This window comes from Macaca nemestrina, chromosome 1 (assembly GCF_043159975.1).
Source record: "Macaca nemestrina isolate mMacNem1 chromosome 1, mMacNem.hap1, whole genome shotgun sequence".
Taxonomy (NCBI): domain Eukaryota; kingdom Metazoa; phylum Chordata; class Mammalia; order Primates; family Cercopithecidae; genus Macaca; species Macaca nemestrina.
In genome coordinates this window covers 219,381,324-219,401,616 of record NC_092125.1, presented here as the reverse complement: position 1 = coordinate 219,401,616, position 20,293 = coordinate 219,381,324, and the positions used below count along the sequence as shown (strand labels likewise).

Genomic DNA, 20,293 nt, shown 5'->3' with positions numbered 1-20,293 from the left:
CACAGCAGGCTCAATGCATATCCAGGCATGAAGGCAGGAAGAACAGAGAGGACCCATCCAAGACCCTCAGCAGGAGGGTGGCGTGACCAGCTGTCTCTGGCTGCTGCCCCAGGAGCAGGATGGAGTGGCTTTGCAAGCCCACCACTGTCCCTTTCACATACACCTCTGTCTCTTTGTGGCCCCCTGCACCTCCCACTTAGACCAATGCTCTCCCACCTGTCAGACCTGGGGCATTTTGCAAAGTCCCTTGCAGGTGGGATGTGGTGACCCTCGTTCCTTCTGCAAGGCTGCCACTGTGTGGCGAGCAGCGGAATGACAGCCAGGTATAGCCACACTTTCACCTGCTTGAAAATTCAAGCCCTTGTGCACCTGCTGCATACGTGGTACAGGGGTCTTTCTTTCTTTCTTTCTTTCTTTCTTTCTTTCTTTCTTTCTTTCTTTCTTTCTTTCTTTCTTTTTCTTTCTTTCTTTCTCTCTTTCTTTCTCTCTTTCTTTCTCTTTCTTTCTTTCCTTCCTTCCTTCCTTCTTTCTCTCTTTCTCTCCCTCCCTCCCTCCCTACCTCTCTCCTTCCTTTCTTTCTTTCTTTCTTTCTTTCTTTCTTTCTTTCTTTCTTTCTTTCTTTCTTTCTTTCTTTCTTTCTTTCTTTCTTTCTTTCTTTCTTTCTTTCTTTCTCTTTCTTTCTTTCTTTCTTTCCTTCCTTCCTTCCTTCCTTCCTTCCTTCCTTCCTTCCTTCCTTCCTTCTTTTTGAGAGAGAGTCTCGCTCTGTGGCCCAGGATGGAGTTCAGTGGCGCGATCTCAGCTCACTGCAACCTCTACCTCCCAGGTTCATGCCATTCTCCTGCCTCAGCCTCCCGAGTAGCTGGGACGACAGGCGCCCGCTGCCATGCCCGGCTAATTTTTTGTGTTTTTTTAGTAGAGATGGGGTTTCACCGTGTTAGCCAGGATGGTCTCAATCTCCTGACCTCGTGATCCGCCCGCATCAGCCTCCTAAAGTGCTGGCATTACAGGCATGAGCCACTGCGCCTGGCCGGTACAGGGGTCATTTCTATGTGGGGCACAAGGAAATCTGAGACCTGGCAGTGCAGTGGTAAGACAGAGGGTTTGTAATCAGTCAAATGTGGACTTTAATTCTGACTCCAAGATGGGCCACTGTGTGGCTCTAGGCAAAGTTGGAACATCCCATCTGTAGAGCGAGGACGGCAGCTTTGCCTTCTTCACGCATGATTAGGACCTGCCTGGCCCACCTGAGTGGACACCCAACATCCCCGAAACAAGAAAACAGACCACAGAGCACTGGGGAGGGATGCGCTGATCAGGTGGGCCAAGCCCAGGCTTTGTGGGTCTTGGGGATGCTGTGGAGGCCCCCAGGGAAATGAGGGGGGCTTAGGTGGAGGAGTGGGGTCCCCAGAGGTGCTGCCTCCCACCATACATGGCCCTTCTGCTCCCCACCCCTGCGCCTTCTCACACTCGCTGCATCTGTGTGTGGGATTCTCTCTTCCTGTTCCCTTCAGTTTGTTTCTCTGTTGATCCCTTTCTGTTCTTGAGTCTCGGTCTCTCTGTCTCTCTCTCTACCTCTTCTTCTTGGTTCTTCTCTATCTCCCTCTGCTACTTTCTCTCAATATCTCTCTCTCTCCTTCTCTGTCTCTTTCTCTCTTTGTTCTCTCTTTCTGTGTCTCTTTCTCTCTCTCCGTCTCCCTCCTCCATCCACCTCTCTCCCCATCTCTGCTCTTTCTGTCTCTTTATCTTTTTTCCCTCTTGATCTCTCGGCTCCATCCCTGTCCATGTCTGTCTCTGTGGATCTCTTGGTACTCCCCCCACCCCATTGCTTTTCCTCTCTCTGCATCTCCACCCATCTCTGCCAGTCCCTTTGTTTCTGCTGCCTTTCCCCACCCATCCACTCTCTGGCTGTGTCTCCTCCTCAGCCTGTCCAAAGCTGCTGAGCTGGACCATCACTGGGTGGCCAAGGCCTGGCTGAATGACATCGGCCTGTCCCAGTACTCCCAGGCCTTCCAGAACCACCTGGTTGATGGGCGGATGCTGAATTCCCTGATGAAGCGAGACCTGGAGAAGCACCTGAACGTGTCCAAGAAGTTCCACCAGGTCAGCATCCTGCTGGGGATCGAGCTGCTGTACCAAGTGAACTTCAGCAGGGAGGTGAGGACCGGGGCGCGGGGCAGGGGTGCCTTCCACTGCCTGCCCCTCCCCCCTTGGCATCTACTGTCTGTTCATCTGTCCACCCACCACCCATCTATCCATCTGTCCACCCATCTACCCATCATCCAGCCATCCAGGGTCTATTGATCATCTGTCCATCCATCTACCTATCCATCCATCATCCAGCCATCCAGCGTCTATTGATCATCTGTCCATCCATCTACCTATCCATCCATCATCCAGCCAGCCAGCCAGCCATCTTCTCTTCCTCCTTTCCAACAACCCCCTATTGGGCATGGGCCAAGCACTGTGCTCAGTGCAGGGGAAATGGGAGCCCTCATCCTTGGAGAGCTAACAGCTTACCAGAGAGAACCACAAGGAAGCTGGTGGTGCCAATATTGTGGGAGATTGTCCCCATGAGGGAAGCCCAGGGCTCTATGAATACCCAGGAAAGATACACATACTATGTATACCCACAAAAATTAAAATAAAAAAATTTTAAGTGTTTGCTGTTTTAAAAAAAAAAAAAAAAAGAGGAAAGAAAAAAGAAAACCCAGAGAAGCAGCCTCCAGCAGGCTCAGGGACAGCTCCCCAGAGATAGCAACGACTAAATCGAGACCCGAAGGAGGAACCCCAGGGATCAGTAGAAGACATGAGGGGAAAAGCAGCTCGGCAGAGGGAACAGCGTGGAGAAGGCCCGGAGGACTGATCCGTGGCAGCAGACTTGCTGAGAGTCCCATTGGGTGGGGTGCTGGCTTTCAGGTGGGAGGTGGTGCGGGTTGCTGCAGAGGTCACCAGGGGCCTGAGCTGCTGGGTACTGTGGGGCTGGTAGTCCAGGCAGCTGACTTTTCTTAGAGTGATGTCAGAGCCCAACAATACAGGGGCAGAAGAGGGACAGAAGAGGGGACCCTCCGGCCCTTTGTCCCCCTTCTCAAACACCAACTGAAAAGCATTTGCTGTGTACCTACTGTGTGCACTGGGGTCAGTCCCTGTGGGACCCAGGGAAGCCTGTGATATGGCGGCGGGGTGGTGAGAGAGGACTTGGAATCAGCCAAACATGGGTTTTCATTCAGACCCCAAGATGTGCCCCTGTGTGGCTCTGGGCAAAGTCAGAGTTTCCTGTTTTTGGAGCAAGGACAGCAGCAGTGCCTTCCCCATGCCACACTGAGGACAGGGAGTGACAAGGACACGGGCCCTGGCCTCAGTCCCCAGTCTGCCAAGGAGGCATACATGGGAGATCATAGCAGTTACATGTAAAAAGAAGTGCAGGGGCCGGGCCTGGTGGCTCACACCTGTGATCCCAGCACTTTGGGAAGCCAGGGTGGGTAGATCATAAACAAGGTCAGGAGTTCGAGATCAGCCTGGCCAACTTGGTGAAACCCCATCTCTACTAAAAATACAAAAAGAAAGTAGCCTGGCGTGGTGGTTGGTGCCTGTAATCCCAGCTACTCAGGAGGCTAAGGCAGGAGAATTGCTTGAACCTGGGAGGCGGGGGTTGCAGTGAGCAGAGATTGCACCACTGCACTTCAGCCTGGGTGACAGAGCAAGACTCTGTCTTGGGGGAGAAAACAGGTGTGGGGAGCCCCCATTCCACACATGGCCTCTGCGTGAACCCTTGTCCCTCCAAGTAATCCACTGTCTCCCCACAAGGCCCTCCAGGAGCGCCGGGCCCGCTGCGAGACGCAGAACATTGACCCCGTGGTGTGGACCAACCAGCGGGTGCTCAAGTGGGTTCGAGACATCGACCTGAAGGTGAGGGTGATGGCGGAGGTCAAGATGGCTCTCAAATACATGCAAATCCCATGCAAATCTATGTGCAAATCTATATGCAAATCTGCACACAAATCAATACGCAGATCTCATGCAAATCAATGGGCAAATCCCACACAAATTAATTTCCCCTTTGTGTGGGCTGGAGCATCTTAACCCAGGCCCAGCAAGAATTACCTGCCTCCTGTCACTCAGAAGGAGGGAACTGCTGACCTCCCAAATAGAAGCCCCGTGTCATGATGTTTTTCTCACACGGGGTAGGGAGGCTGTGCCAGCCCCACTCTCCTAAGCAACTGTGGGGTTGAGATTCATTTAACAAATATTGATGACTTCCTGCTAGGGTCAGGGGCCATCTCAGTAACAGGAGGTCCCTGCCCTTGTGGCTCTAAAAAACTGGGGATGGGTTCATCTTCACCAGCAAATTAACTGGTCCCCAGGGGGTCAAGCCCTTGCTGTTGGGGACAGAGCCCCACTTGGAATTGTGGCCCCCTCAGGTCAGCAGCATGGCCACTGCAGGCTAACAAGCCCCCTGCCTTTGCCCCCAGGAGTATGCAGACAACCTGACCAACAGCGGCGTCCATGGGGCTGTGCTGGTGCTGGAGCCGACATTCAATGCTGAGGCCATGGCCACTGCCCTGGGCATCCCCAGTGGGAAACACATCCTCCGGAGACACCTGGCAGAGGAGATGAGCGCCGTCTTCCACCCAGCCAAGTGAGCACGGGTGGGGCTCTGGCTGCTGGCTACAGTACAGCTCAGGGCTTTGGAGGCAGATGGTCCAGCTCCCCATCCTGGCCCATCACTTACGGCCTCTCATTTGTTCTTTGCACCATGGTGGTCTCCTTTTACAGATCAGGAAACCAAGACTCAGAGAAGCAAAGTGCTTTCGCCCGAAGGTCATAGACTAGAAAGAGGTAGAGGAGCAGTCAGATGTTGAATTAAGTGTATATTAAATCCAAACACACCCAGGTGTTTAGAGAAGAGACAGCAAGCAGTCCACGTGTAAGGAAAGGCCACGTGCAGGTGGAGTGTAGCTGGGAGGACTTGCATTGGCCTAATAGGTTGAGTTGGTTGGTCCAGGTGGGGCAACTGTGGGGACAAAGGTTTGGAGTCAGCAATGAGCATATTAATGATGCTTATGGACCAGGTGAGCAGACCACATCAGCCCACCTGTCCTAGTATCCTCATCTGAAAAGTGACCAGAGAATGAACACCTGGGCTTAAACCGGTCCCCATCCCAGTGGATTCTCTTCTTAAAATGATGCACTTAGGGTTAGATGACCATTTATTGAACACTTGCTGTGTGAACTATCTAATTTCATCCTCCTGGCAACGTCAAGAGATCAGTAGCACTATCCCTCCTTTACAGATGGAGAAACTTCTTCAAAGGTACCAAGCTATGTGCTCAAGATACACAGCTAGTAAGTGGCAAATCCTAGATTTGACCTTTATTCTATCAATATGGTGTATTATATTGATTGAATTTCATATGTCAAACCAACCTTGCATTCCTCAGATAAATTTCACTTGGTCACAGTGTATAATCCTTTTCATATATTGCTGGATTAACTTTGTTAGTATTTTGTTGGAAAAAAAATTGCATCTATCTTTACAAGGGATATTGGTCTATGGTTTTCCCTCTGTGTGACGTTTTTGTCTGATTTTGTTATTAGGGTAATAAAGGCCTCATAGCATGAATTAGGAAGTATTCTCCCCTTTTCTGGTTTTTGGAAAAGCTTGGAAGGTTTGGTGTTCATTATTCTTTAGACATTTGGTAGAATTCACCAGTGAAGGCCATCTGGTCTTAGGCTTTTCTTTCTGGGAAGCTTTTTGACTTCTAATTCAATCTCTTCACTTGTTAGAGGTCTATTCAGATTTTCTATTTCTTCTTGAGGCAGTTTCAGTAGCTTATATTTTTCTAGGATTTTGTCCATTTCATCTAGGTTAGCTTATTTGGTGGCATGCAATTGATCATATACTTTTTATCTTATAATGCCTCTTATATGTAAAGTTGGTAGTCATATTCTCTCATTCACTCACTCCTGGTTTTAGTGATCTGAGTTTGAATTTTGTTCTTTTTTTTTTTTTTTTAATCAGCCTATCTAAAGGTTTGTTGATTTTGTTGACAGAGCCCAGATTTGACCATGGGACTCTCTAACGCAGGCCTGAGTGCTAAACCCCCAAACCACGTGGAGTCTTAGGGAGCAGCTGGACCACTCCCCATGTTATGCAGGTGGGGAAACTGAGGCTTAAGGAAAAATTGTGCATGTATGGCAGGGTCCAGGTGTCCTGGGCTGCTCTTCCCTACTGGCAGGCTGACACCCAAGCTGTTCTCAAAGTGAGGCCCACAGACCCCTGCAGCAGAATCACTGAAGCTATTGTAAAATGCAGATTCCCTGGTCCTGCCTCAGACTTGCAGGACCAGTATCTGCTGACAGAACACAGGGATCTACATTTTTAGCATTTTGGGGTGGTTCTTACGGAGACAATGTTTGATAAGAATTCTATTTTAGACCAGGCATGGTGGCTCATGCCTGCAATCTCAGCACTTTGGAAGGCCGAGGAAGGAGGATGACTTGAGCCCAGGAGTTCAAGATCAGCCTGGGCAACATAGCGAGACCTTGTCTCTACTAAAAATTTAAAATATTACCTGGAGGTTGTGGAATGCACCATATAATCCCAGCTACTCAGGAGGCTGAGGCTGGGGATTACTTGAGCCCAGGAGTGTGAGGCGGCAGTGAGCTATGATTACACCACTGCACTCCAGCCTGGGTAACAGAGCGAGGGTCCATCTCTACAAAACAGAAAAACAAAACAAAACCCTCTTCCAGGAGCCATGAATCAAAAGACACAGGGAAAAGCCTTTTCTCCTCAGAATTATCCCCTTTCCCTGACCTCCCTTCTGGAGCCACATGATCTGTAACAAACTTTTTTCTGAGCCCTGGAGAGATGGCTCTAGCTAAATATTAGCAGGCATTCGTGTATCTGATTAAACCCCTGACCACCCACGAGGTGACAGGTGGGTTCAGAACTGTCTAAGACTAGTCAGGGAGCACCAGAGAAGGAACTGGTGGGGACAAATAGGGTGGGTTCTTATGTTGTGGTAGGACAGGGACTTCTTCAAGAATGAGACGAAAGCAATGAACCTCCCAATGATAAGATAAGAGGGAAATGACTCTGTCCAGGCTCCACATTCACCAAGAGCTTATGGCTCCCAATATGACATCATCTCTAGCCTCCTCCCACAACTTTGACAATGCACATGACCCAAAGGTGCTAAGGAGAAGTCTCTGCCATGGTCTCATCATAACTGCTTTGACACACACTGACTTCCTGCATCGCCCGATAAACCTTGGTCCAGCTCCAACAATGCGCCAGTCATAGGACTGTGCACTAAGGACCTGGAGAATAAAACCAGTGAGCAGGAAGGATGCAGTGAGGAGCAGAGGTTTCCCAAAGGCACCTGCCAGGGGATCGGAGGAGTCAAAACAAAAATTTTGATGAAAATGCATGATCAGTCCCCAAATGTGCCTTAAAGGCAATGTGTCCTGTCACTAAAACAAGAGTCAGGGACAGGACACACAGAGGAGCAGGACTGGAACCATAGCAGGACTGGAACCCAGGTCTCTACTCCTAGTCAGAAGCTCTTTCTGGAGCTGATCTCTCTCCCCTGGGATCTAGCTGATCTTTTATGGCCCCTCTTGCCATAAAAGCCACCCTCCACAGTCATTGAACACCTGCTGTGCGCAGGCACTTGAGTGATCCATGTCCTGCTCTCACAAAGCTTACAGAGATGGGTGAAGACCTCATAGGTGGATGGTGTGGAGTTCCAGCCCAGGGCCTGCTTCCACTCCAGGTTTTCTCTCTTTCCCTTTTTCAATAGATCTCTGAGGGTCTCTGCTCATCAAAGAAAGGCTTTGGCTCCCTTCCAGGCAAGAAACTGGTTTCACAGACATCTAAGTGAAGACATAAATCCATCCAGAACGCCTTGTGGCACTCTAGCCCCAGGCAACCAAAGTTCAAACCCCAGCAGCACTAATCCTGGCTGTGTGACCTTGGGCAAGTTACTTAACCTCTCTGAACTGTACTCTCCTCATTTGCAAAATGAGTATAGTAATCAGTATCTGCCTCCCAAAGAGTTGATGGCAAGATGAGGTAAGACAATGTATAAAGCAATTGGCAAAGGAACCGGTACACTGTAAGACATCCAATAATATAAATATTAGTGATTTATTCCAAACCCACCCTTAGCCCCACCACTGCTGCCTCCCATTCCTCCTCTGCAGGGCAATGGCTGCAATGTGGGTTCGAGTCCCAGCATCACTGCTTTCTTGCTGTGTTGAACATGAGCTAGTGGTTTTAGGTTTTACCTCTCTGAGCCTCAGTTTCTTCCTCTATAATACGGGAATATGACTCATACCGACCTTGTAGCTTTGTTTCAAAGGTTCAGGGAGGCAAATTGTATGCAGCCTGCTTGATACATAGATGCCCAGCAGGAACTGAGAGCTTCTGCCCCTGCCTTCATCTGGAGACAGAAGAATCTCCATGCAGTCAACGATTTCCCTGGAGTAGCTGCCTGGGAGTCCCCTTCTGTCAGTTTGCTCCAGCATTCTCATTAGCTTTTCAATGGAGAAGAACAATTCCATTACAAACTCAAATAGACTTGACCCTCAAACACAAAGAATAAGAGAACCTTGTCACCTGTCCCACCTCCTTGGCCGACAGGCTTCCCAAGACACGGGTGATGGAAAACATTTATTCTCCGGTCACTCAGCAGGCCACCCGAATGCGGGTGGAAGGACACGTTGAGCTTATATGAGATTCTGCCCCACCCCACCCTCAAACCATCCCTGACCCATCACTGGACCAGCTCAGTGCCCAGAGGCGTGGGCCTGTGTGCGATGGGGCCCAGCGGGGACTTTGAGGCTGCATTCTGGCTCCTCCACCATCATCGGTGTGATTTTAGGCGAAAACCTTACCTTCTCTGAGCCACGGTTTTTTCAGCTTGCAGTAAGGATGATCACCCCTTCTTCCCAGGGCTTTGCAGAGGGTTTGCTCAGCCACCGTGGCAAGGAGCTGACAGTGTGCCCAGCACACAGTGTGGCCCTCGAGTACTCTTTCCTTTCCATTCATTTTCTCCAGCACAGCGTCTTGTGCCTCTCCAGCCTTGTAAATCCTTGGTTAATGGGTTGAGACTCAATGTTCAAGCTGGCCCAGCTGGCAGAGGCTGACTCTCACTCCCCAACCTTCCTTCCTGCACCACAATGCCGATTTAGTGCCCGGGGTGCCCTGCATTGCCTCAGGAGATTCCAGTGAGATGCCCCATTCTCCACAACGTTCCCTCATCAAAAGTGCTCCTTCCAATGTACCATTTCCTCGAGGTCTAAGTGACTAGAAATACTTAACAGGTCAGTTCAAAGCTTCCAAAGACCTTGGCCCTGTGCTTGGCTTATCCCTGGAGCTTTTATGTTTTCATGGGATTTAATCCAAAGGCCTAGATGGGGGGATTTCAGCCACTGGGGAAAAAATGAGGAGGGAGGATATTTTGGCACAGTGGAGGCCAAGGTCATGCCGTACTTCTCTGTCTACAGAAAGACAACCACTTTCTATGGATAGGGTAGTTGTTTAGACCAGGGCTGGCCAGGCACAGTGGCTCACACTTGTAATCCCAGCAGTTTGGGAGGTCAAGGCCAGTAGATCACGTGAGCCCAGGAGCTGGACAACATGGCAAAACCCTGTCTCTACCAAAAATACAAAAATTAGCTGGGTGTGGTGGCATGCACCTGTAGTCCCAACTGCTTGGGAGGCTGAGGTGGGAGGATCACCTGAGCCCAGTAAGCCAAGATTGCACCACTGCACTCCAGCCTGGACAACAGAGCGAGACCCTTGCTCAGAGAAGAAAAAAGACGAGGGCTGCTTACTGGACTTTATTGTACAGATAAGGAAACTGAGGCCCAGTAAGGTGTTCTACTTGCACCAGAACATATGGAGGGAACGGCTGAGCAGGAACTCCGACCAGGTTTGTGTCCCCAAAGCCTTGGTTGGCCACAGTAAGATGTAATTGTAGCAATTACTCTTGCTATTGTTACACAGAGCTTAATATTTGTGTGTGTGTATATGTATGGGTATGTGTGTGTGTGTGTGTGTAGATATGTGTGTATTTGTATGTTTGTGTATTTATATGTGTGTATATGTGTTTGTGTGTATATGTGTGTATGTATATGTTTGTGTATGTGTTTGTGTGTATATGTGTGTATTATCTGTGTGTATGTGTGTTTGTGCATATGTGTGTGTTTGTACTTTTGTGTGTCTGTGTGTATACGTGTGTTTGTGTATGTGTGTGTATATGTGTGTTGTAGGTGTATGTCTGTATGTATGTGTATGTGATGTTTGTGTATGTTTGTGTATGTGTGTATTTGTGTGTGTGTGTATATATGTGTGTATGTGCATGTGTGTGTGCTTGTGTGTATGTGTGTGTGTATGTTTGTGTATGGGTGTGTGTATGTATTTGTGTGTTTGTGTGTATGTGTGTGTATGTTTGTGTATGTGTGTATATGTGTGTGTGTGTATGTGTGTATGTGTAGGTGGTGTTTGTGTATGTGTGTGCTTTTGTGTATGTGTGTATATATGTGTATGCGTGTGTGTATGCTTGTGTATGTGTGTATATGTATGTGTGTGTATTTGTGTGTCTGTGTATTTGTGTATGTGTGTGCATATGTGTGTTGTGTATGTGTGCATGTTTAGGTGGTATTTGTGTATGTTTGTGTATGTGTGTATATATGTATATGTGTATGTGTGCTTGTGTGTGTATATGTGTGTGTGCATGTGTATATATATGTGTGTATTTGTGTATGTATTTGTGTGTATTTGTGTGTGTGCATATTGTATGTGTGTATGTTTGTGTGTATGTGTGTGTATTTGTGTGTGCATGTGTCTGTTTGTGTATGTGTGTGCACATATGTGTTTGTATTTGTGTACATATTTGTGTGTTTGTGTTTGTATGTGTTTATGTGTATATTTGTGTATGTGCATATGTGTTTGTGTGTATATGTGTGTTTGTGTGTATGTGTGTGTATATGTGTATATGTATGTGTGTGTATTTGTGTGTGTGTGTATTTGTGTGTATATGTTTTTGTGTGTGCATATGTGTTTGTGTGTGTGTGTATTTGTGTGTATCCCCTCATTTAGTCCTCACAGTGACCTGAGGAGGAAGTTCTGTTATTAACCCCACTCTGCTCAGCACACAGCCCAGGCTATGCTAAGGCATCAAGCCAGGCTGCTGACATGGAGCCCACACGTACGACCACTGTCCTACCCTAAATCCCAAGGTGGGAAGGCCGTGGTCTAGACCTTGATCCCAGAGGCCCAAGTTCATTTTCCACCCCTGCCACTGGGTGTCTTGTGTATCTTCAGACAAGACATACCCCCTCTTTGGTCTTCTGTCTCTTCTTCAGTGAAAATAAGAGATGGGACCCCTGAGGCTCTCCCAGGCTCATTTGACTGCTTGTGTTCCATGAGCTGGGGCTCCAGCACCCCTCTGTACCAGAGAGCAAACAGCCAGCTGCCTGAGTTTACATTTTGTGGCTTCTGCAATTACAGCTGCTTCCCCACCAGACCTGGGGAATCTCGTCTCCAGGTGGAGGAGAGGGGCGCCATTCATGAAGACCTCATTTCCTGACCCACCACTGAGCAAGGGCCTCCCTGTTATGTGGAAGCCTGTGGAACCCGTGGGTTTGAGAACGTAGCTCATTTGCCATTCAATCAGTGCTGTCTCCTACACACCACTCCCCTCCCTTGAACTTTCTCAGCAAAATTTGCCCCAGAAGACGAAGAACTTCTCTGAGGCAGCTTAAAGGATGCTAGAAGGTTCTTTTTTTTTTTTTTTTTTTTGAAACAGGGTCTTGTGCTGGAGTGCAGTGGCACGATCTCAGCTCACTGCAACCTCCACCTCCCAGGTTCAAGTGATTCTCCTGAGGTTCAACCTTAGCCTCCGAGTAACTGGGATTACAGGTGTGCACCACCATGCCCAGCTAATTTTTTTTTTGTATTTTTAGTAGAGGTGGGTTTTTGCCATGTTGACCAGGCTGGTCTCAAACTCCCGGCCTCAAGTGATCCACACGCCTTGGCCTCCCACGGTGCTGGGATTACAGGCGTGAGCCACCATGCCCGGCCTAGAAGTTTCATTTCTTTTAATGAGTCTACCTCCGTGGTGACTTCTGGCTCCAGGCCAGGCCTCTCGTCCCAACTCTGTTTATCCACAGCATTGATATGCAGACTTTTTCTGTGAAAGGCCAGATAGTGAATATGTTAGGATCTGAGAGCCATATGATCTCTGTCAAAAGTCTACAACTCTGTCCTTATAGCAAGACAGCAGCCATAGACAACACGCAAGCAAATGGGCACAGCTGAGTTCCAATAAAACTTTATTTATACAATCAGTCTGCCAGCTGGATTTGACCTGCAGGCAGGCTGTAGTTGGCCAAATCCTATTCTAACAGAAGCTTCAATGCTTTTGCACAAAGAAGGGAGTCATGGGGGCAATTTCAGGCAGAAAGTCAGGTGGGCGACACAGATTGCAAATTCTGAGCAGGGGAGACTCCTCATGCTTCTCCAAGCACAGCTAATTAGCTATCATGCTGAGATACTCATCTCGAGTCTGCTGCAGTAAGGTTCGCAGTACCTTAAGAGCAAGACTTTGGAGTATCGGAGGCCTGTTTCTGTCGCTTACAGCTGTGTCGTCTTGGGCAAATTGCTTGCTGTCTCTGGCCTCTTTTCCCTTGTCCATAATGCTGGGCTGGCAGTCCCAAGTCCCAGGCATGTTGTGAGAATCACACTTCTTAAGTGCTGAGCACAAGGATGGCATGTGAGAGGTAATCAGTCGGTCTCAGCAGCTCTGGTCATTGTCACCAATGGACGTGTGTATGTCTCTGGGGAAGTGACTGAGCCTCCCCTGCTGACTCAAAATGGGCCTCTCCCCAGCTCCACAGGCATCCGGGAGGCTGAGCGTTTTGGAACGCCCCCTGGCAGGGCCTCCAGCGTCACACGGGCAGGAAAGGAGGAGAACAGCAGCGGCCTCAAGTACAAAGCTGGCCGGGTAAGTCACTCGACGGGTTTGCCTGTGGGTCCTGCACGCTCGGGAAAGGTCTTTTTTTCTCCTCCCAGCTGCAGGTCTTTTTTCCTCCTCCCAGGAGCTCTGTGGCTCCTGTGTTGGCGTGTGAAGGTGGAGTGCCAGGCCGGGTCACGGGGGCATCCAGGATGTACCTTCAAGGAACCTTCACGATGCTTTGGGTGCAGTGCACAAAGCCCCCGCAGGGCTTCGAGTAGCGCCTGGATCTCAAAATGCAGGTCTCACCCGCCTGCATCAGAGTCACCTGGGACTATTACTGAACATGCGGATTCTGGGACCCACCTTGGCCTCCTGGAAAAGGAGATCTCTGGGGTGAGGTGGATCCTGCATTCAGCCAGGCTGCCCAGAGGGTTCCAGCGCAGCCCCAAACTCTGAGCCCCGATCACTGATTTCAATTTGGAACTTTAGTGACCTGACCAATAGCAAAGATGAACCTCTGGTGATTCCAACCAAACAGTATGAAAACACATGCAATTCAGGTCCGATTGCACAGACTCCAACTGACACAGATTCCTCAGTGGAAATGCACAGACACAGATGGCAGAACTGGGTAATCCAAAACGTCTTCCATTTGAAGAATGCATGATCCCCATTCATTCATAAACGTGAATACATTGCCACCTTACCCTTAAGAAGCTCCATTCTAGAACATGCATTCTAGTAATTGGGACTAATATTGCCCCCAAAGGAGTGAAAATTTGTTTTGGTGGAGGTTGGGGGTGGAGGCAGTGGCAAAAATTCTTATTCTTTCTATGTAAAAGCACAAATGTACATATGGTACACAAGCAGAGGCGTAGTATGTCTGTGGCATTAAAATTTCACAGCAGGGGTGCAATTAGGAAAAAACTGTCTAAAAAGTCTCCTTAGGGAGCTATAATAATAAAAAAAGAAGATCGGGAAACACTGGTCTGGAAAGAAACGCAGTCAAATAAAGAGTTACAAAGCACTAATGTGACTACTTTAACACAGAGATGTGTGCAATAAGAGAGAAGTATTTTTGAAGGCCTACTGTGTGTGATAATAATAGTTAAGAGAGGGGTATTTTGAAGGCCTACTGTGTGTGATAATAACAGTTAAGAGAGAGGTATTTTGAAGGCCTACTGTGTGTGATAATAACAGTTAAGAGAGAGGTATTTTGAAGGCCTACTGTGTGTGATAATAACAGTTAAGAGAGAGGTATTTTGAAGGCCTACTGTGTGTGATAACAGTTAAGAGAGAGGTATTTTGAAGGCCTACTGTGTGTGATAATAATAGTTAAGAGAGGTATTTTGAAGGCCTACTGTGTGTGATAATAATAGTTAAGAGAGGTATTTTGAAGGCCTACTGTGTGTGATAATAATAGTTAAGAGAGGTATTTTGAAGGCCTACTGTGTGTGATAATAATAGTTACTAGTCATCAAGTATTTACTCAGTGCAAGCACTTGCTATGTGCTTTACACATGGGACTTGACTTTTTTTTTTTTTTTTTGAGACAGGGTCTCACTCTGTCTTTCAGGCTGGAGTGCAGTGGCGCAATCTCAGCTCACTGCAACCTTTGCTTCCTAGGTTCAAGTGATTCTCATGCCTCAACCTCCTGAGTAGCAGGGACTACAGGAGCTCGCTACCACGGCCAGCTAATTTTTGTATTTTTAGGAGAGGCTGGGTTTCACCATGTTGGCCAGACTGGTGGGACTTTACTTTTTACAACAAACCTGGGAGTTAGAAACTACTATTCCCATTTTGTAGCTGAGAAAATGGGCTCAGAGAGGAGAAGTGACTTGTCCAAGGTCACACAGCTGGGAAGTGGCAGAGCAGGGATCTGAACCTGGGTCTATGAGTCTCCAAAACGCACAATCAGCCACACCAGGTGTCTAGAATATTCCTCCTTGACTGGGAGTGCAGTCAGACCTCACGGGCCTGCTCAGACATTCTCACAGGTAGTCTCCAGGACACACTTCCTCAACTCTCCACCCACCAAGGAGGAAAGAAGGAGGCTTTTGTGAATCAGGAATAATCAGACCGATGATATTTGTCCTCACCTTGGTAACCAGCTGAATCCTTCCGGGGGCGGGGGGACACAAAGCTCTCCCCTAATGGTCATTCACAGACTCCCCTCAGCCTCCCTGAGCAGGGAGTATTATTACTAATAGGGGGAGCACACACAGGTTAAGTGAGTTACTCAATCACACAGCAATTAGAATTGGAGACCTTTCCCAGAACTTCATTCTTAATTCCTGTTTCTCTTCTTCCTGTCCTTTGATCACATTCTTGTCTTCTCAGCTGCCCCTGGGGAAGATAGGAAGGGGCTTCAGCAGCAAAGATCCCGATTTCCATGATGACTATGGCTCTCTTCAAAACGAAGACTGCGGAGATGATGACGCCCAGAGCAGGCTGGAACAGTGCCGTCTGGAAGGCTACAACAGCCTGGAGGTCACCAATGTGTAAGGACCTGGTGGCTCCACCAGACCCTACGTGACAGACCCAGGAAGGAAGAGAAGCCAGATGGCCCCAGGTGCCGTCCCCACTGTACATAGCAGCCGCAGGCTGAGGATGTCCCCTGCTCCTGGGCAATATCCCAACAGACTGTAGTTTCAGCTCCACAGCTCCCAGGAGAGAGAAGATACCAGCCCACCTGTCTTGGGTGGGCCACGGACTTTCCTGCTCAACTGGAGATTGGCCCAGAGGACCTGTCACAGTGTCCAGCCCTGCCTCCATCCAGGATACACAGGCTTCACCTCAGAGTGACCATCACTGGAGCAGCCAAGCAGTCCCTGGAGCCTTAAACTGAGCTGCCAAGGTGGGAAGAGGTCCACAGTTTCCCAAAACACCCTTCTGGGGGAACACGGAGACCCCAACCCCACACACCAGCACCCAGTGCATTGGCAGAGCCGGTGCAGGAAGTGCTGCCTCTTGCTAAGACATCGGACAGGGCGGGGGTTGGGGGACTCTCGGCTGCAGCATCCCTACCCTCCTTGACTGAGAACTTGGGTCCTGACTTGTCTCGCTGAATCTCTCTTGGGAGAATGCAAAATGGGGGCTGGTCTTTCCTTCCACCTGAAAAGCTCTGTGACACATGGGGGTGGACGTATGGAAGAGCTGTTCGCTGATCCTCCCAGGAGTGGCTACACTGAGTGGGGGGCCGGTGAATGATCTGTGCAGGGGTGGGGCTTAGCAGCCACATTTCTAGGAGATGCAGATATCCTATCACCAGAATGAAAGCTATTGGGACAACAGGATCAGGGATGACCGATGGCCCCATATGGTGAATCTCTGTCCTGTGACTTGGCTTTGTTGAACCCAATGACAATGGTATGGAGTGTGGCGATGAGTTTGGGGTCTAGGGCAGGGAAATGCTTGACATTGTTAACCCAACAAACCTTTGTTGTGATGTCCCTGTCACCTGAAACATAGGTGACATAGCTCACCAATGTCCTAACCGAGACACAAACTCCGCAGAGCAAAATCATTCAGTGTTGGTGGCGAGAACCCCAGCCCTTTTCTTGACCTGCCACTGTTATGCTGTGTGGCTTCTTCCCAGTGGCCTCACCTCTCTGTGCCTCAATGTCTTCATCTATGATACTTCTGGTTCCCTCCCAGGGACATCATGAGGATTAACACTTGCTAATATCTGTAACACACTTTGTAACCTCTCAGGAGACAATGGGAAGTTATGGGGTAGCTAACTTCCCATTTACAACACAGAAATGACATAGAGCTAGTTCTCTCCAACTGTTTTGGTTGGAGCAGCGTGCAAAAGGAGGAAAAGAAATGTTTAATGTTCAGACCTGCCAAGAGGCCCCCAACAGGGCTCAAGAAACATATAAATCCCATGAGCACAGCCTTGAAAACCAGTTTGACCCAAGCCTTCGGGATTGAGTTCATTGACCGGATGACAGCCACGTGATGATTAGGGAAGGACGGATGCATTGTTGTTCTACTTACACATCGGGTATCAAAGCGAGTCTCTTGTTGGAACCATGATGCTTGATCTCCTTCGAGGCCGTTTGCACTGGGGCTTGAGTTTCCAAGACGCACAACAGGTGTCAGCCTCTGAGAACCCTCAAAGCATGTGTTCTTCAACCTGGCAAATTGTTTCCTCTCATGGGGGAAGCTGAGCTCTGATGAACTTGAGAATTACACCTCTCTCATGCCGAAGACCATGGTGTTCCCCCTAACCACAGCCTTTCTTGCTATCTGAGACCAAATGTCTAGCTGGTAGACAGGTGGATGTTTGGCCTCCTAAGGACACACTTCTGATCCTGGGCCCCAGGTGGCGAATCTCTGGCATGTGGCTTGGCTTTGTTGAGACTCCAAATTCCATTATCTTCATGACATTCAGCCTCATTCATAGGATCCTGAAGCTGCAATCCACAGTTCAGAAAGGAGAGGTGAGACCTCCCTCCAACCTGGTGCCACAGGTCACTCCCACGCCACATCTAGCCTGGATGAGCTGGGACCCCAGAATCTGCCTTTTGGGAGGCAGCAACGGCAGCGCGCCCAGGCAGGCACTTATTCCTGCAGAGTGAGCCAGAATCGTAGCAGGGCACTTGAACGCAGAGCTGATGATGTGAAGCCAACGTTCACCCAAGTTGTCAGAAATGGCCACTTACATGGTTCGATCTTGCTGGGGACAAGTGGACAACTGGGGGTCACTGGCAGAGATGGAATTACATGAAACATTCACAGCAGGAGGCCAGCAGGCCTGGGGCAACACGGGCAATCGCCAATGTCTCTTTTGGTTTAAATTATGCCATCATATCCCTCTTTCATCCATGAGGCTCCCCATCCCTGACAGCCAGATGAGCATTTGGAGCTGGTTTCTCAACATGAGGATGGGTTGGTTGTTAAATTAACAACCTCCACAGTGTCAGATTGGGTGAGCTTTGTCTGCTGGAAAAACCCAAAATATCAACTCTGCTTCAAGGGTGGACAAGAACAGAAGGCGGAGACTTGGCAGAGAGACTCGAGTTGATTGTCACAGGCTACAGAGGGGCCAGCTCCAGGACAGTGGCCCGCTACATCCTGTCCGAGCAGCCCGAGTGTGGTCTTGGTCCCTGCAGGGCGATGTGGCATCCGGACCTGGGGACGAAGTGGATGTGCTTCTTGGAAAGCTGTTGCAGCCTGTACCTGTGGGTGCAGAGGGCACCTGCCCGGTAGACTCTCAGCTTTCTCACCCCCAGGAGCCTCTGCGAGGCCCCTTTGTCCTTGGCTGAGCGGGACCTTTCTTTGAGAAATCTGTCTGTCTGTCAGCATCGCTGTTTTCAGACCTCAGGCTGCAGAGGAGGGGAGAAGCCACACAATAATCTGGACCCAGTAAAGTGGAGAGAAGGGCGTCTCTACACAGCCCGGCCAGGGAGGAGGGCCCCAGAACAGGGATCCAAAAGCTTGACGTCACTGAACAGGGCTGGGTCCTGGCAGAACAGGAAGGTTTGGCCAGAGGTGACCTCAGCATTCCCTCCAGGGGCACCCAGGCCTCTCAAACCTGGGGGGAAGAAGGCACATGCTCAGGCCCACCTTCCCATTCCCATCAGAGCCCATGCGTCCTGGGCACCACCACTTCCACTCTGCATTCCGAGGCTCCGGAGGGCTCTTCCTGCTGTGAATGGAAAGGAGAAGAAACCCTGTGGGCAATGGCAGCCTCTGAGTCTGGCATTCTTGCCGATGGCTGGCCAGCGAGGAGAATCTCCCGAGCCCTGACACACGCAGGCCTTTTGTGGCTGCGGAGGAAATGGGATGGCTCTGAACAAAGACGCGGTTCCTAGGGCCGTGGCCCCAAATCACTTCCCCGAGAGTGAATTTTAACACTGTAACAATAAATACTACTGCACAGCACTTTATGGCGGAGGGGGCTTTTTTCTGTGTTTTCTCATTTAGTGTTGCCAGCAGCCTCTTTGTGAGATTATGAACCCATTTCATAGATGGAGAAGCTGAGATCGGAAAGGTGGAGGGGCTTGCCCAGCTTTGTAAAGCTAAGACATCCCAGGGCAGGGACCCAAACCCAGTTCATCTCCCTCCAAATCCCAGGCTCATCCTCACAATTACACACTCTCCCAACCCTCGCCCCGCCTGCAATGTTAGTGAACTCCCCTCCTCCCACCTCCCAGCATAGGATTTACCTTAGCAGGTAGCATCACTCAAAATGCAATTCAGGTGCACTCGGAGTGTCTAGAAAAGTCCCTGTGGGGGCATTGCCTTCTGCCCTGGGAACTTGCAGTAGGAGGGGACACCTGACAAGTCCCCTCCCCTTGTGTCATTTGTGTCACTCTGTCACTCCTCCTGGGGGCACTTACATCTTCAGATTGCTGGGCTGGATCTCTAGCGGTGGGACCCCAGGCAGCCTGGCAGGTGCTCCTCGGGCTGCCCCAAGCCCTCAGATCGTCTGGTGGGGAGGTATTTGGGGAGTGCAGGTGCAGTGTGGGAATTCTGGAGTCCCACCTGAGATCAGCATTTCCAACAAGCTTCCAGGTGCTGCTGCTGGTCCAGCGATCTCACGTCGAGTTCCAAGGTCATGGCACACAGATGGGCCTTCCTAGCACAGCCCTAACCACACAAGGTAGGGGCTGGTCTGTGGGCTCCACTCAGGTATCCGAACAGCCCTGATGGAGCCCCACCTCCACAAACCAGGCTGTGTGCTTCTCATGGGGCAGGAACCCAGTCGGACGCCCTGCCCGTTGCTCATGTCGGCAGGGGCTGAGCACTCTGGAAGTGTGTATTACATGGGGAGGACACGAGAAAGTTAGAAGACGCTAAAAGACAGACTGAGGACGGCCAGTTTCTCTAGGCTGACCACAGATACTGTATTAGCCAATCCTCCTGGGAACCAGGGCCGGTCCTTGGTGCTGGAGATCCAGTGAGAGAACTTACACAGGTCATGAAGGGAGATAAGAAACACACCAGTGGCCAGGGTGATTGATTTCAGATAGTGACAAGTGTGATCGGGATTTCAAGTAGAGGGTGGGGGATCCTTGAGGATGTTTGAGCTGAGACCTAAATTCTGAGAAACCAGCCTTGCAAAGACCTGGGGGAAGACCATCCCAGGCAGGCAGGCAGTCCCTGAGCTAGATGCTGGGGACAAACAGGTGAAAAAATCCTGCCCAACCACTATCCCCTTGGTGGGGAAGACAGACATGAATTAAATAATCCATCAAGTGTCTCCGCCAAGTGTCATTGTGGTCTAAGTCTCTCTCTCTTTTTTTTTTCTTTTGAGATGAAGTCTTGCTCTGTCACCCAGGCTGGAGTGCAGTGGCAGGATCATAGGTCACTGA

At 49.6% G+C, this 20,293-nt stretch overlaps 1 protein-coding gene across 6 annotated transcripts in view; it reads left to right on the top strand.

The window, feature by feature from the left end:
* The window catches only part of LOC105473204 (kazrin, periplakin interacting protein), a 1,227,585-nt gene extending 1,208,725 nt beyond the window's left edge, over window positions 1-18,860 (top strand). For 5 of the 6 annotated variants that reach the window (XM_011726865.3, XM_071100389.1, XM_011726867.3 and 2 more), the window contains 5 exons: window positions 1,923-2,154; window positions 3,805-3,906; window positions 4,470-4,636; window positions 12,902-13,016; window positions 15,309-18,860. In XM_011726865.3, the coding sequence (XP_011725167.2) occupies window positions 1,923-2,154; window positions 3,805-3,906; window positions 4,470-4,636; window positions 12,902-13,016; window positions 15,309-15,473 (781 nt within the window). In that variant the 3' untranslated portion in view covers window positions 15,474-18,860. Of the gene's footprint in view, window positions 1-1,922; window positions 2,155-3,804; window positions 3,907-4,469; window positions 4,637-5,291; window positions 5,344-6,051; window positions 6,139-12,901; window positions 13,017-15,308 lie in introns of those variants that run through there. The other variant, XM_011726866.3, reaches the window with a different exon arrangement.
* Window positions 18,861-20,293: the final 1,433 nt, after the last annotated feature.